General features: G+C 43.0%; 1 protein-coding gene across 5 annotated transcripts in view; it reads right to left on the bottom strand.

The window, feature by feature from the left end:
* The window catches only part of KMT2A (lysine methyltransferase 2A), a 3,231,120-nt gene that overhangs the window by 2,975,677 nt on the left and 238,241 nt on the right, over positions 1-17,202 (bottom strand). For all 5 annotated transcript variants that reach the window (XM_044080894.1, XM_044080898.1, XM_044080897.1 and 2 more), the window contains exon 2: positions 8,394-8,466. In XM_044080894.1, the coding sequence (XP_043936829.1) occupies positions 8,394-8,466 (73 nt within the window). The remainder of the gene's footprint in view (positions 1-8,393; positions 8,467-17,202) is intronic.

Below are 17,202 nucleotides of genomic sequence, written 5' to 3'. Positions count from 1 at the left end.
ATAAAGGAAGGGTTATAGTCCTGAGGGAAACCCTGTCAGCATGGAAAATAATGAAGGGCTCCACTGACATAAGTGCTTGAAGCTCAGAGACACTTCTGGCTGAAGTGATGGCCAGAAGCAATGCTGTTTTCTGAGAGAGGAATTTTAACTCTGCTGACGCTGCAGGTTCAAAGTGTGTGTGTGTGTTGGGGGGGGGGGGTGAGCTTTTCCAGTACAAAGTTAAGGTCCCAAGCAGGGGTGGGTGCTCTCCTTGGCAGCCTTAAGTTGTCTGCCCCTCTCAGGAACTGTTAGATAAGGGGGATGTGAGAAGAGAGGTGGCTCAGTGTTGTAATGAGCCAAAATGGCTGAAGCATGTATCTTAATGGAGGGGAAGGACATGCCTTTGTGGAGTAGATCTGCTAAGTAATCCAGGATTAGAGGCAGGGAAGGCAGAGTAGTGTCCTCTCCTTTAGACTGAATCTAGGAACAGTAACTTTTCCATTTATCAGCATAGGATTTTCTTATAGTTTCATAGTTTAGTACTAGGCTATCTGCCCTGGGGCATTTGTAAGCCTAGCCTTAGTGATGTGGCTTTTGCCACCCCAAGAAATGGTACAAAAATGTACAGAATAAATTTAGAATACTGTGCCTCTGTCTAGTAGTGACACAATGAAGGTCCCCTTATATAATAGAATTAGTTTACTGTGCCCCTGTCTAGCAGTGACACAGATGTGACCCCTTGGGTAAACTTACGATCTCCCATCCACTCATCAAGATTTCTCTTGAAGAGAGTCAGTGAGGGGCTCTGCCTACTATGAACTGGGATCTTGTTCCAAAGCATGGGAAGCCTCTGGGTTATGAATCTATCCCTCCAGCATGTCCTATTCATACTTGTGCCGAGGTTTAAGTCTTTAGCTCTCGTGGTCCTGATGGATTTGGATTTTTTGAGGTGGAGCATGTCCATCAGGTCCTGATTGGACATGGCCTTGTACGTCAGGCAGAGATCACCTCTGAGCAGGCGGTATGCTACTGAATAGAGCTGAAGTTTCTTTAGTCTGGCAGAATAAGACATATGTTGGAGACCCTTGATCCTCTTGGTGAGGTACTTTTGTGGTCTCTCCAGCTGTTGCAAATGCCGGGTGAGGTACATACCAAATGGGGCATTGTACTCAATCATGGGTCTGATGGGGGAGGAGTATAGGGGTACAATGACATCCTTGGATCTGGATGTGAATCCCTTCATGATGAGGTGTGCAAGGTAGAATGTTTTTCTAACCACTTTGGCAACGTGGGTGCCAAATGAGAGGTCGCTGTCGACTTGGGTCCCTAGGTCTCTGATTACTTTTTCCATACTCAGTGGGTTGTTGTCTATGTGATAATTTGTGGGTACTTTGTTTTTCCCAAAGGGGATGACTATACATTTTTTGGCATTTAGTTTAAGGCCGTGACTCCAGCACCAGTTGTCCGTTTCTGTGAGGCCTTTTTGTAGGATGTATGTGTCCGCTGGTGTATTGATTATGGCGCCTAGTTTGCAGTCATCTGCGAACTTTGTCAGCCACAACCCTCCCATGTTTGCTTTAACATCTGAGAAATAAATGCCGAACAAGAGGGGTCCCAGGACAGATCCCTGTGGGACACCACTTGTGACTGGCTTTGAGTCTGACATTGCTCCAGCGATTTTAACTTTATGGGTTCTGTCCTTTAGCCAGTTTGCAACCCATCTAGTGACATAAGGGTTTACGTTTAAGCTGTTGAGCTTATCTATGATGCCTGAGTGGGGTATTGTGTCGAAGGCCTTAGCCAAGTCCAGGTAGGCTGTGTGGACTGCTTTGCCCTCATCAATGGCTCTAGTGACCGTTTCGAAAAAGTCAACCAGGTTCAAAAGGCAGGATCTATCCTTTACAAAGCCGAACTGGGTGGTGTCAAGTGTCTGTAGGTCCCCTATGTCTCTGTTTATGAGTTCCATAATGATTCTTTCCATAGCTTTGCAGACCAGGCTGGTTAAGCTTATGGGGCGGTAGTTCCCAGGGTCTGTAGAGGTACCCCCTTTGTGGAGCGGGACCACTGTTGCTGTACGCCAGTGTTCAGGTTCATATCCTGTAGTAAGGCTAAGGTTAAATAGCATTTTTATGTGCGGGTTTAGCTCCTCTTGGAGTTCACGTAGCACACAACCCGGGATACCATCAGGTCCCATTGATGCTGTGTTTTTAGCTTTGTTGAGGGCGGTTCTCACTTGGACATCTGAGATGACAGGGAGATTACATTCAGCTGGGATAAGTATTTCTTCTTTTGGGGTGAAGGAGGGGAGAAATTTGCACTGAACCTGTCAGCCAGAATGTTGGCAATATCTGTGGGTTCAGTGTAGTTTTTGTTGTTGTGTACTAACTCTGAGCATATCTGAGGGTTTCCACCCAGGTTTCTAACATAGCTGAAGAAGGCTTTGTGGTTATCTTTAGTGTCCTTAGCGATTTTTCTCTCAAAGTTGGCCTTGGATGTTTTTATGAGAGAATGTAGTTTTCTGCTAATGTTGATCAGAGATGTCTTCCCTTTATGGGATTTTGCTCTGACGTGCAGTAGCTTCCTTCTTTTGTTATACAATTTGTTAATGGCTGAGGTCCACCAGACAGGACGTTTGCCTTTGGTGGAGAGGGACTTGGATTTATTTGGGATTGCATGATCCATGCATTCTTGGAGATGTCCATAGAAAGCATTTGTGAAGGATTCGGCATTGTGGGATCTGGTATCCAGTGGCCCAGTGGGCTTAAAGGATACCATCTCAGTCTTAAGAAGAGTGAAGTCTGCTTTTGAGAAGTTTTTCACTGTGGTCTTTTGTGCTGGGGGTGGAGGTCTTCTGGCTTCAAGAAAGATGTCCAGCACCTGTTTGCTTAGGGTTGCTGGGGGGGAATTCAAGGAATAAGCCAGGCTGCAAGACTTAGGGTTTTCAGTTGCGGATGCAAAATCTCTCCCTCTTGCTGAGAGAGAAGGGTTGGGTTCTGGTGTAGGTGCCAGGGTGGTACCGGTGACAGGCTGCGCAGGAGTAGGTACCAGTGCTGGCGTGGCCAGTCTGGGGCAATCAGAATTGTCCTTGGTCTGTCCTGTCTTATCTTGAGTAATACTCTTAAGAGAAGGGGCAGAGGGGGAAAGGCATAGAAGTAGAGATTTACTCACTAAAAGGATAGGGCATCCACTTTCCAGGCCCTGCTGTGAGGGTTCCTGGTGCAGAATTTGCTGAGCTGGCAGTTGTAGGGGGAGGCAAAGAGATCCACCTTTGGGGTCCCCCATTTCTGAATCAGAAGGTTGAAGGTGCTCGGCTCCAAGTGCCACTCGTGTGGGTCTAGGAGATTTCTGCTCAAGTCTTCTGCCAGTAAGTTTTGATTGCCTGGCAGGAATTGAGCTTGCAGATGGACTTGCATCTCCAAGGCAGTGTTCCACAGGGCCATGGCTAACCTGCAGAGCAAGTAAGAGTGGGTCCCCCCCTGCTTGTTGATGTACCACATAATTGTGGTATTGCACGTTTTTATTAGAAGTTGCCCTGGAAAGTGTAGGGACCTAAAAGCTGTCAGGGGGTAATGCACAGCTAGCATCTCTTTTTGATTGACGTGCAGATGAATTTGACTTGGGCTCCAGTGGCCCTGAATGCATTTGCCGTCCATGTGCGCTCCCCAGGCATAGTCTGATGCGTCTGTGGTTAGGGTCTGGGCAGTGTGGGGTAGAGTAAAGGGCAGTCCCTTGCTGTGGTTGCATGCTTCTACCCACCACAAGAACCCTGTTCTTAGGCAGGGTATGATAAAAATGACTGTTTACAGGTCCTGAGAATGTTGGCACCAAAGACTTTTTAAGTACCACTGAAGTTTCCTCATATGCAGTCTTGCATATGGAATTAGCAGTATACGAGGCCATGAACCCTAAGGCCTGCAGTATTTTTCTTGTGGATAGCTGGGTTCTGGTGGCCATTTGTTTGAAGTAGGCTGTCAGACAGACTTGTTTTGCTGAAGTGAGGAATGCCATCTGGGATGTTGTGTCCACGCTTGCTCCCAGGAATACAATCTTTTGACTGGGTACCAGTTTTGATTTATATTCAATGATGGTGTACCCCAAGGAAGTGAGAAGGTTTTTCACAAATGTCAGGTGCTGCAACAGCAATTCCTGACTGTCCGCCTGAATCAGGCAGTCGTCCAACCAATGGAAAATTTAGATATCTCTATGCCTGCAGTATGCAATGGCTGGAGCCAAGCATTTTGTGGATACTCTGGGCGCCGTCGATAAGCCAAAGAAAAGGGCAGAGAACTGATAATGCATAGATCCGACCCTGAAACGTACATACTTCCTGCATGACTCTCTTATGGGGATGTGCAGATAGGCTTCTTTTAGGTCTAGAGCGACTAACCAGACATCCTTGGCTAGCATAGGTAGAAGCTGTTGCAAGGTAAGCATTTTAAATTTTGGTACCACCAGGAAGGTGTTGAGAATTGAAAGAGCCAGGATTGGGTGCCAAGAGCCCTCTCTTCTGGGTACCGGGAAGAGTCTGGAGTAGAATCCTTGACCTATCTGTTCTACTGGAACCAGCTGATAATGAGCAGGGAAAGAATTTGGTTTTGAACATCTGCCCACTGGTTTGAAGGAAGGTCTGGGAACCCTCTTGGGGTTGGCAGTGAGTGGAAGTAAAATTTGTACCCTGTGATACAATGTTGAGGACCCATCGGTCTTGCGTGATGGACATCCAGTTTTTTGCATGAAGGGCAAGTTTTCCTCCTAGAGGCACAAGCAATTTGGCAGGGCTGGGAAGTGGAGTAAAGAAGTCATTGTGAGTTTTTTTAAATAAAGGGGGTGGCTTACCACTCCCTTCTTTAGGTGTGTGGGCACTCCACTGCTTAGATCTCTGCATACCCCGAGACTGTAGTCTGGGTGGCCTGTTTCCCCCTGGGCCTGGTTTGAGAAGGCCTGGAAGGGGCTGGAAAGGAACAGTGTTTGGAAGGGCAATGCCTACAGAATTTAGGGGGTTGCACTTGTTAGAATTCTTTAACAGTCTGCATAGACTTAGCTTTTTCTTCCATCTTTTTAAGAACCTCTTCTGCTTTGGTGCCAAACAAACTGTCCTTGTTCAAAGGAGCGTCTAGTAACTTTGATTTGACATGGTCTGGCAAGGTCTGCTCCTTGAGCCAATCATCTTCTCAGTACAGAGCCAGTGACTGCTGCCCGCCCGGCAAGATGATTCTAGGGCGTCAAAGCCACATTGCAAAGTATGCTTGCCAAGTGCATAAGCTCCGGCAATTCTTTATTTTCTGCACAGTCTGTAAAGGTTGCCACTTTTTGTTTAATAAGTTCCATAATATGTTGCTGGTACTTCAGCATGTGAAACTGACAATTCAATGCTCTAATAGCAAGAGTTGCAGAGGTATATACCTTTTTAGCCCATCTATCCAAAGCTCTGGAATCCCTGTCTGAAGGGGTGGGATTCTTGGCTGTAGTTGCACTGGCAAGCACTGGCAGAGTTTTTAATAGAATCGAGAGCAGCAGCTGCCATTAAAAAAGGAATAATTAGTACAGCATATAAAATACTGGATGGTAACTATAGCAATCAATCAGAGGAGGTTATAAAAAATTTGGAAAAGATATTAGATAAGCAATTCGCAAAGAAACAATGGCAGGATATATGAAGGTCTCCCAAACATGCGACAAAATCTCGAAAATTTAGAATTTTTCTCTGGAAATGTTTAGGTAGATATTTTTATACCCCAAGTAGACTCCAGGGAATTTTTCCTCAGGCAGATAGTAAATGCTGGAGGTGTGAAGAGGAAGAAAGTGGTAATTGGGAACACATTTTCTGGGAGTGCGGGGAGTTGGCAGACTTTAAGGATTCCCTGCAGGATGCACTGCTGGAGATGCTGGGTGGGCAGATTGGTCTAAAGGAGATGATTTTTCTGACCTACGATACAAAATTGGAATTACCTAGACATGGGCAAGGCCTTGCTGTGTCTAATAATGGTGGCTGCCAAAAAAGCAATTCACTAAAAAACTGGAATCAAAATCTAAACCAACTATACTGGAAGTAGTGAACACAGTAACAGAGATAAAACAACTGGAATTGAGATCTTTAGAAAAGGATAGGAACAAACTACACAGGAAAAATGGGAATTGTGGGAGGAGGGAGGAAGGGACTACAAGGGAGGAACAAGGTTTAAAAGGCAGTAGGACTTAAATGAACCATGTAATGTTTGAGTGAGAAAGATAAGGTAAATTATAAGTGATCTACAATGTTTGCAGCTGGGAGTATGTTGGTATTGTTTGTGATGTAAAATGCTTGCAACTAAGACTGTGTCAATGTGGTTTGTTTTCATTTATATACATGTATGATTGCCTATGTAGTAAGTAATGGTTTAATAAAGATGTTTCTTGTATATAAAAAAGCAGGATTGAACAATTTATGTATTACTACTTAAGTTATATGATATAAAGCAATATATCTGAAGTATAACGTTTATGTTAACATAGTTTGATTACTTTTATAGGAATGTAAATTTGCCTTTGTCACAAGGGATAATTCAATAAAAGGTATTTAAAAAGAAAAAAGTGATATTTTCTTACATTCTGCTTCCCCTGGATCACGCTGATTCTATTAAAGATGTCAAATGTCTGCCTCTCCACCACAAAACCACACTGAACCATACTGATCCATATCTATTAATTTTGGCAACACTTTTTGCCATTTGCTTAGCAAGTACAGACAAGCACTTTATAATATGGTTTAAAACTGAACCTGGTCTACATGAAGCAGGGTCTGAAGGGTCTTTGTCCTCAATGGGTAACACAGCCACTACAGTTTTTTTCCATGATGCTGGTGCTTCCCCTCCTTTTAAAATATTGTTAAAAAAAACTTCCAGATCTTTAGCATTTTTTCTCCTGACATCCACAAAAATACTTTCATCCTATTTTATCTACTAATTGTGGAGCCTCGCCTTCCTCCAATCTTGGAATAATTACATTTTCCATAAACATTTCCATTTTTGCTTTTCCTGGTTTCCAGAATCTCTGGCTTTATACAGTCTTGCATATAACTTCTGAAATAAATCTCTAATACAGAAGAGAGTTGATTATCTGAATTGGGACCTAGGGTAGTTCGGATAATCAATCTGTTCAGATAAACATATAACTGAAATGGATAAAAAACTTCTAAAGTCTTGTTTTTTTCTGCATGTAGGGAATACACTTTTCAGCCATTCAGCGATCCCAGTGGACAATAAAGAATATTTTTTCACACACGAGTAGGCAACAAGCTCAAAAAACATGCACAAGCAAATACGTACAATGCTTACATATTCAGACTTGATTTTTCCTATGCAAAAATTCCGGAAGACTGCATTCGGATAATCAACATTTCAGACAATCAATGTGATATTCGACTCTCTATTGCACCTCTACAGGTCCTCTGGTTATTTTTCTTGTCACAAGCTCCTTAAGTTTAGCAAGGACCCTTTCTACTATCCAAATCACTGCACTAGAAGGTTTCGTGCTCTATAGTTTTAAATAATTGCTTGACAGCCACCTTTATGATTCCAGATGTAGCCATTGGTCAGACTTTGGTGTTTTAATGTACTGGCAACAATGGGATGGTTTCTGATGCTTTTGAAGCACCCACCCCCAAGTAAATTCTTTTAATTTACTAGAGAAAGGGAGTCTCTGCGTGAAACCAGTGTGCTTGGTTTTCTAATGATTTAATCCAGTTAAGGGGATGTAGGGGGACTTGCCACCTTCTAAAATGTTAACTGTGGTGTTCAGTTACTGAATTCGGAGGAGCACTTTTTTTCTGATGGAGACTTACCAATGAAGAATGGTTACTTAATTATACATAGAAACACCTGATGGACAGTTTCAACTGTTTTGTAGCAGGTGTTGGTAAGATCTAAAAGTGTTGCTCCTCAAATTCTGAAGTCCGTCCCAGAACACACACCTGTGTCAAGAACATTTATGTTTTACATAATTTAATACAATATGTCAAAAGAGCATGCAACTTTGCAGCCACAAATTAATAATTCAGAAAAAGAAAGTGAAATGTAAAGCTAAAAATTTCCTCAAGTAAAAACATAAATGAAATAAATAAAATAAATGAATGAATAAAGGAATTTTCCTTTCAAACCATTTGGTGTCAAACTAATCTCAATTTCCAAAAGAAATTTAACATTTCTAGTTATAAAATCAAAGGCTGCAGCAGAACTCAACACACATCTATTCCAGTTTAAAAATGCATGGTAAGAAAAGGTTAGGAGGCACGTCTTAGCAATTACATTAGTCTGATACAGTGTGATATTCAGACACAGAACAATTGCAAGATGATCACCATTAAGTCACACAATGTTGAAAAAAATTATGAAACAGGTAGGTGGTGTGGGACTGAGTAGGAGTCAAACAAATCATACCTGCAGAAGGTCTGGTGGAAGTCCGTACTTTTCTACGTTCAACATCTGAACCAAAGCCTTGAAAGAGATCATCCTGGGGGGGGAAAAGGATGTTACTTTCATTTTTAACAATCAAAATAATGCAGGAAACAATACAATGCAAAAGACCCCGAATCAGTCAAAATTCTCTTCTACTCATGAAAAAGTACAGTTTTGTACCTACCATAAATGTAGATGTTCGAGTGCTAATACAGCTGCAGTCATAACAGATGGGTTCTCCTGCCGTCAGGCGGGTCCTCGGTCGGCCGAATTCCAAAGTCTAGGTCCGGCGTTGGTTGTCGTCGCCTCTTCCCTGACGTCGGTGCGACAGGGGTATAAAAGAACCAGCCGACATCATTTTCTTCAGTTTTTCTTGCCCCAGATGTCAGGTGCCCCCAGAAGGAAGGCAATACATAAAATTATGTAATAATGCAATGCAATATAATCAAAGACCAGTAGTTGCAAGCAAATACACCATAAAAGAAGACCCTAGAGGGGAAGGAGGGAGAGAAACCTGGACTGCAGCTGTATTGGCACTCGAACATCTACATTTATGGTAGGTACAAAACTGTACTATGTTCATCGTGCATACAGCTGCAGTCATAACAGATGGGTAGAATCCCAAAGCTAAGAAAGGGGTGGTAGGCACTATGTGGAGCTAGGAGGAGCCAAAATGCCCTGCAAGACTGCAGTGGCAAAGCCTGCTCTAGATTTGGAGTATAATGGTAGGTTGTAGTGCTTAGAGAAGGTATGCACAGAACTCCAAGTGGCTGCTTCTAAGATATCCTTGGTAGGAACTCCTCTGAGGAAGGCTGCAGAGGTGGCTGTGGCCCTGGTAGAATGGGTTCTAATGTCTGTAGGTACAGTTTTTCCAAGAAAGGAATAGCAAAAGTGTATGCAGTGGGCTATCCATTTTGAGATTGTCTGTTTGGATATTGACTTTCCTTGAGCTCCTACTGCATAGGCCACAAAAAGCTGTTCTGATTTTCTGAAAGGCTTTGTTCTGTCCAAATAATAACGCAGTTGTCTGTGGATGTCCAAGGAATGCAGTAATCTCTCCTCTGTTTTGAGGATTAGGATAAAAAGTAGGTAAATGTATGGCCTGATTTAAAGCTACCCTGGATACCACTTTAGGCATAAAGGACGGGTTGGTACGTAATGAAACTCTGTCCTGATGGAAGATGATAAAAGGCTGGACAGCCATAAGAGCCTGTAGTTCTGAAACTCTACGAGCTGAAGTGATAGCCAGAAGGAAAGCTGTTTTCCAGGACAAATATTGTAAATCTGATGAGGCAGCTGGCTCAAAAGGAGGCAAAGTCAGTTTTTCCAGAATGAAATTAAGATCCCAAGCAGGTATTGGTTGTTTTCTTGGAGGTCTTAAATTCTTAGCCCCTCTGAGGAACTGTCTTAGTAGAGGGTGAGAGAATAAAGGTGGATCAGTGTTATATTCTGCAGAAATGGCTGAGGCATGGATTTTGATGGAGGAGAAGGACAGTCCACTGCTTAGCAGTTCAGCCAAATATTGTAGTATCTGAGGTAAATTCAGTTTTCCAGGGCACTGGCCCTTTTTCTCATTCCAAACACAAAAACGTTTCCATTTTGCAGAGTAAGCTTTTCTAGTTGATGGCCTTCTGGCCTCCAAAATGACATCCTGCACCTCCTTGGAGAGCAGGGCCTGCTGCGATGCTAAGGAATCTTCCATGCAGCTAGATTGAGTGTTTTCAGCTGACTGTGAAGAGTTTTGAAGCTGTGCTGAGTCAGAAGAAGAGGCATTAGAGGCAGGGTCCATGGTGGAGAATGCATCAAGCTCCTCAGGAGTGGGTACCAGTGTTGCCTTGGCCAGTCTGGAGCAATGAGGATCATCTTTGGTCTGTCTGCTCTGGTCTTCAATAGGACTTTGGGCAGCAGAGGAAGAGGTGGGAAGGCATAAACTGTCATTGATGTCCAACTGAAAGAGAGAGCGTCCACTCTCCAGGCCTTTGGATGGAAGATCCTTGAGCAGAATTTTGTCAGTTGATGATTTTTGTGGGAGGCAAAAAGATCTATGTCTGGCCTTCCCCATTCTTGGATTATTTCTGTAAAAACTTTTGGATGCAACTTCCATTCGTGTGGATCTGTCATATTCCTGCTTAGGTTGTCTGCCAGCGTGTTTTCCTTGCCTGGCAAGTACTGTGCTTGTAGTTCCATTTGTAAGTCCATGGCCATGTTCCAAAGTGACATGGCCAGTCTGCATAGGGGATAAGAATGTGTTTCTCCCTGCTTGTTTATGTACCACATAACTGTGGTGTTGTCTGTTCTTATCAATAGCTGACGTGGTTGTAGAAGGTCCTTGAAAGCTGTAATAGCATTTATCACTGGTAGCATTTCTTTTTGATTGATGTGAAGGTGCTTTTCTTTTTTTTGGGTCCATTTGCCCTGAATGCACCGGTCTGTCATGTGCGCCCCCCCAGGCGTAGTCTGAGACGTCTGTTGTGATGACTTGATTTGCTTGAGGCTTGCTGAATGGAAGACCTGTGTTTGTTTGGCATGCCTGAGCCCACCACAGAAATTCCTTTTGCAGACATGGAATTAGTGGTATTATTGTTTCCAAACTGTGACTGTGTTGAGACCATATGTTTTTTAGGCACCATTGTAGTTTTCTCATATGCAGCTTTGCACATGGGATTAGTAAGATGCAAGATGCCATGAATCCCAGAGCCTGCAGGATTTTCCTTGCAGTCAGCCTCGTGCAATTTGCCAGTGTTCTGAAGTATTGAATTAGTTGCCTCTGCTTTTCTGGCGTGAGGTAGGCCATCTGGGTGTGTGTGTCCAAATTGGCACCCAGGAAAATTATCTTCTGAGAGGGTATTAGTCTTGATTTCTCTTTGTTGACTGTGTATCCTAGAGAGTTTAATAACATTATTACATAAGCCAGATGTTTCAGAAGAATGTGCTTGCTGTCCGCTTGGATCAGGCAGTCGTCCAAATAAGGGTATATTTGTATCCCTTGAAGTCTGCAGTAGGCAATTACTGATGCCAGGCATTTCGTGAATACTCTGGGCGCAGTAGATAAACCAAAGGGCAATGCAGAGAATTGATAATGGGTTGAACCTGCAAGAAATTCGAGGTATCTTCTGCAATTTTGTCCGATTGGGACATGCAGGTATGCCTCCTTGAGGTCCAATGTTACCAGCCAAGACTCCTTGCCCAGCATGGGAAGAAGTTGCTGTAGAGTGAGCATCTTGAATTTTGGTACGAGTAGGAATGTGTTTAGGATGGAAAGATCCAAAATAGGTCTCCAATCTTTTCCCTTCCTTAGCACCAGAAATAGCCTGGAATAAAAACCTTGACCTTGTTCGTGTGTAGGTACCTCTTGAATAGCTTTCATGTTTATAAGATCTGAAATTTGCTTTTGTGCCTCTGCCCTTTGATTGTGTGGCAGGTTTGGCATGCCTTTCATTTTTGGAAGGGTATGAAAATGGAACTTGTAGCCTCTGTTTATAATGTTCAGGATCCATTTGTCCTTTGTGACAATATGCCAATTTTTTGAGAATAGTGCCAGCTTTCCTCCTAAGGGGCTGCCATTTGAGACCTGGTTGGCATGCAAAGGGGAAAGTCATTGGTTTTGCTTTCTGAAAGATTGCGAGTTGTCCTCACCACCTCTTTGTGTAGGAGCTTGCCATTGTCTGCCTCTGTACGAGCCTTGTGTTTGTCCCCTGCCCCTCGGGCGCCTGTATCTGCCTCTTTGGGGTCTGTCTGAGGCAGGAAAGGACCAGTTTTTGGAAGGCCAATTTCTACTAAAACGTGGGGGTTGAACCTGCAGAAATTCTTTCACAGTTTGCATTGATTTAGCCTTTTCCTCCATTTTCCGTAATACTTTCTCAGCATTTGCCCCAAATAGTACATCCTTTTGAAGAGGGGCGTCTAGTAATTTAGCTTTGACATGATCAAGCAAGGCTTGTTCCTTGAGCCAGGCATGCCTACGTATGACTGAGCCTGTAACAGCAGCTCTACATGAGGCCTCTAGAGCATCAAAACCACATTGTAAGGTATGTTTACCCACTTGTTCTGCACTATGCATCAAATCCTGCAACTCCTTCATGTCTGGTTGTTCAGGTTGTGACATTTTACTTTTCAATTGAGATAACAGAAACTGTTGGTATTTTAGCATATGAAACTGACAGTTTAAGGCCCTCATGGATAAGGTAGCCGAGGTATATACCTTTTTTCCCCACCTTTTTAAGGATCTGGAATCTCTCTCGGAAGGCAATGGGTTTTTGGCAATGGAGGCCTTAACTCCCTTGGGCCCCTGTGAGATGGTTTCTAGGTCAGCAGCATGGCTTTTGTATAGAAAATGGTGTGAGTCAGGAACCCTGTAGTACCTGTCAGGCTTAACTGGAGCTGGAGGAAGAGAGTCCAGGTTAAGGCAGGCCTCCGAGTAAACATCATCTAGGATGTCCAGGACAGGAGGTATAGCCAGAGGCCTGTGCTGGGGTAACAAAAGAAATTCCCTGAGCCTTTTCTTGGAATCTGAATAATCCTGGCCTTCCCAGTGGAAGTGTTCCCTTAAGGTATGCAGAGTTTCACCAAATGAGTAATCCTCAGGGGGGGATACAGAAGGAATAGATTCCTCTGCATCAGAGTCTTCAAAAGGGGAGTAAGACTGTTCCTGATAATCAGAGTGCTCTGAAATAATGGAGCCCTGATCAGAGGAGGGGGAATCTTCCTCCACTCTGGGTCTTTTGTCGGGAGGTGGCTGAGAACTTCTGATAAGAGTAATTAAATCCTCAGCCATTTTAAGCATCTGTTTCTTAGGCATGGGGCCTGGAGACGGGCCCTGTGTAGCTGGTCTCTTAGGGTGCATGGTAGCTTTAGACTTGGTGAAAGCCTTGATGGAGAAAGAGGAGGAAGGTCTGAAGACACCTTGAGTGGAGGTGGACCTGTCCACATTCTGTGTTTCAACGCCAAGCGTGGCTTCGGTATCTGTAGTCAGGGTGTGGGCCGAGGAGCCTGCGACCTCGGGTACAGGAGACACCGCCAAAGATGTGTCGTCGGTAATCAGGGGCTGCGTAGGTGCCTCGCTGAGAACCGGACCACGTGTAGTCGGCTTTGGCGTGGTGTCGGTAGAGGCCGCGGACCTCGAGTGTCGGTCCTTGTCTTTGCGTTTTTTAGACAAAACCGGAGTCGGAGTATCCGACGACATAGTATAGTTAAATGCTTTTCCAAAATAATGCTGGGCGAACTCCGCCCGACGCTTAATAGTGCGTTTGTTGAATGTAGCACAAAAGCGACAGACCGAGACGTCGTGGTCTGGGCCTAAAAAAGGTATACAGAGGGAATGGAAATCCTTATGCGGTATTTGCTTCCCACAAGAAATACAATTATTAACTTTGTCTGACATTGGTCTGAGGCAAGAAAAAGTTTCCCCAACGGGGTACTTCGCTTTTAAGAAGACTTCGGTTCCAAATTTTTTTGTAATCTCAGGAGCTGGCCGACCGGCGCTTGCGAACTGCTTCTGCTTCGGGCACCACGCGGCAAGAAAGACTGAAGAAAATGGCGTCGGCTGGTTCTTTTATACCCCTGTCGCACCGACGTCAGGGAAGAGGCGACGACAACCGACGCCGGACCTAGACTTTGGAATTCGGCCGACCGAGGACCCGCCTGACGGCAGGAGAACCCATCTGTTATGACTGCAGCTGTATGCACGATGAACATCTGCTAATTCCGAATTAATGGAAGCAGCTAAACACAACACCAGAAAGAAATAATCTATAAACTGCACAGACTGGTGCTAAAGTGGTAGCACCAGTCTTCTAAAAGTGCTTTCAACAATTCTTAATGTGCCATGGGATTTATAACCTTATCAAAAAGGTATGTTAGGACTGCAAAAATACCAGCACCATTCTGAACATTTGTCAGACATTTACCAGAATGTCTTTTGAACCAAAGCACCAAAACATCTCAACTCCCTCAACCACACCAGTTAAGGTTCACAATGGCAAACTATTATAGTTCAATGCCTAGGATTAAGGCTATGAGCTGCTAACATGCTGCATCCTGTAGTCTAGGGTTTCATTCCTTCAATCACCATTTGTCTACCCTGCAACTCTAAGCAATTCAGTTAACTAAACAGCGCTTCTGGGTCAACAGAGACTTGTGCCTAGCAAGTTTACTCAGTTAAGTTAAAAACAAAACAAAACCAAAAGGAATGCCCACCCCCTACCCCATTGTCAAATGCTTATGCCAAAAGCAGCTAAAGTAGCAGCAGCAGGAAGTCTTGAAAAGGTTAAAAGATTAATTACACAACTCTGAAAACAACAGATCTCTGTTAAGTGAAGCAGACAGAACACAGAGGGGTGGCGAGTCAGTAAGGAATAAGGCTAAAACAGTAGCACAAGGACACACACCGCAACCACAGATGTTGAAACAAAGGATCACGGTTGCGATGCATACGGAATGAATAAGATTTTCAGTAGGCAGACGCTTACCTTCAGCCAAACTTCCATGGTACTTAAGAACATCCCTCAACTAGTTACCAGGTTACTTCCCACATCGATGACTGGTCTTCCTTGTCCGCCTAGCAATGAGGAAACAAAAAAACTAAGCTTGTACGACAAGCTATCATCCTTGGATCAGCTGGTAAAATACCAAACATCTCTGGGGACATCTATGACATGCAACATCTTCACTCCTTTGTTCTGAAGGTTAGGATGTAATGGAGCTGAAGTAATTAAGTTAGCTCCTAGATCTCCCTGGGTATCAAGGACTGACTCTTAAAGATAACTTGCCCTCAAAAAAGTTTACAGGGTACTCTGCATATCAAGGCTTAGAGTTTCAAAAATTTCCTGCCCAAGGTGATGGCAACAAAGAAATGTGTCAAAGCCGCAAAGGAGGCTAGCTAAAATGGCAGGCTCAAAGACGGACTTTTTTCTCATCATGAAGTTCAAATCCTTAAGGAGAGAAATGCAGGTCATTGCTAGCTTCAGCTGCAAGTTCTGTATCAGAAAACGTCTTTGCAGAATTCATGGAAATCAGTTAAGGTGTGGAGGAATAAGTTGGTGTTTGGAAGGGGAGATGAAGCATACCCGTTAATGTGGTAGAAATATGCATCTTAAAGGAAAAAAGCTAGGCACTCATTAAAAAGGTCTAAAAGTTACTGAAAAGATCAGGAAAAATCTGCAGCACACAAATCCAAGTCTCCACTACTGCACCATACAGATGATCTCTTTCACTTGCCGAAGATTTTTAGTCCTGTGATTCCCAGCCTCCTGCAAAAATCTGGACAGAACCAAGTATCCATGGAATATGTGGCTTTCTAATAAGGAATGCTAATAATGGCAGGACACTGGAATATAATATACAGTAAAGAGGATTTATCAGGGGCCAAAGAAGTAAGAATTTCAACAGAAAGTCGATATCTAGAGAACTACAAGCATAAATTTGAACTAGTGGACTGCATGGAAATAGATGCTTTGAATTTACTTATTTTTCTGGGAAATACAACTGGGATAGATTATAGACAAATGTTACAAATCAAAACAATATGAGAATTTGGGCAAGATATAACTATGCACTTTATAAACACTATCAGATAATACATTTGTACAGATAATACGGACAGAGAAGGGAAATATTTACACGGCTAAGCTCTGACATTTTGCAACCTATTGCATGAAAAGAACATATTTAAGGACTGGGCAGATCAGATAAAAACTACTGCAACTTATAAGTCTTAAAGGCGAACCGTATCCACAGACTGAAAATGTTTTTATCGTCAGAAGTCTTGAAGTTTCCTATATTTTACAACTTCTGAACTCTATGTACTTTTTTTTTAAATATTTTTAAATGTAATTCCAGAGTTTGCACACATGGCATCTGGCATCTTTATTTTTCAGTCTACCTCTTGGTATCCCACAGTGCAGTGTTTGGTTTTAAAATATTACATCACAGCCCTTAAGCTCCTGTCAATGCGTTGACTTTACATGTGTTTTCACATATACCCTGCTTTCTTTTAATCAGTCAAGTTTAATTACTATTTCTTGTTTTTCAATGACTACTAAAAAAAAACAAACGAAGACAATCAGCACATTATTCTCAGTGCTTGTCGCTTCTTTTTCTTTCTACATTGGCCAATTTTCAATCTTTTGTTATGCCCAAGTTGTAGCCCTTAAACACATCTCCCCAGCCCTAAACTCCTCCCCTTCATATCTGTCAAAATGGCAAAGGTAATCTGAGCGGTTTGCTACTGTGATTCATAGCGTAGAGTAGGAGAGAAAGTTAATGCACTGCTGCCTTGTACTAACCACCTACTTACAGCGGGACATATTTTTCTTGCACCACAGCTTCTTTCTGTCCTCAAATTTTAATCCTTACTACTACTAAATCAGTAAACCTTCCAACTTCATTTTTCAAGGATTCCTGAGAAGGCAAAATTCTTGAATAATTGTGTCAACACCCATAAAAATTAAAACCTTGTTTTTATACAGCACTGTGATGCACTTAAAATAAGACCTTTTACATCAATGTGTATTTTCCAAACAAAAGCAATGCAAGTATAAAACATCACATTACTGACTTAACAGTACTGATACGACTGATTAACTGAGAAATTGTAAGGGACAGGTTAAAACTAAGATTTAAAACTCATGAGCATTCTTCAAAAAACAGAGGCATTTTAGACATATGGTCTTGAGCCATTTCCTTCTTGCACTGTTGTCTGTATTTGCTCCCTGTAATTTATCTCTTGCAACTGGAGGATGTATCCAAGTTGTCTGGAGTAATTTTCTTAAACCAGTAAATCATTATTAATGCA

Source organism: Protopterus annectens, chromosome 8.part0 (genome assembly GCF_019279795.1).
Source record: "Protopterus annectens isolate FY-2018-M chromosome 8.part0, PAN1.0, whole genome shotgun sequence".
NCBI classification, from domain to species: domain Eukaryota; kingdom Metazoa; phylum Chordata; order Ceratodontiformes; family Protopteridae; genus Protopterus; species Protopterus annectens.
This window is presented reverse-complemented; position numbering and strand designations above follow the sequence as displayed.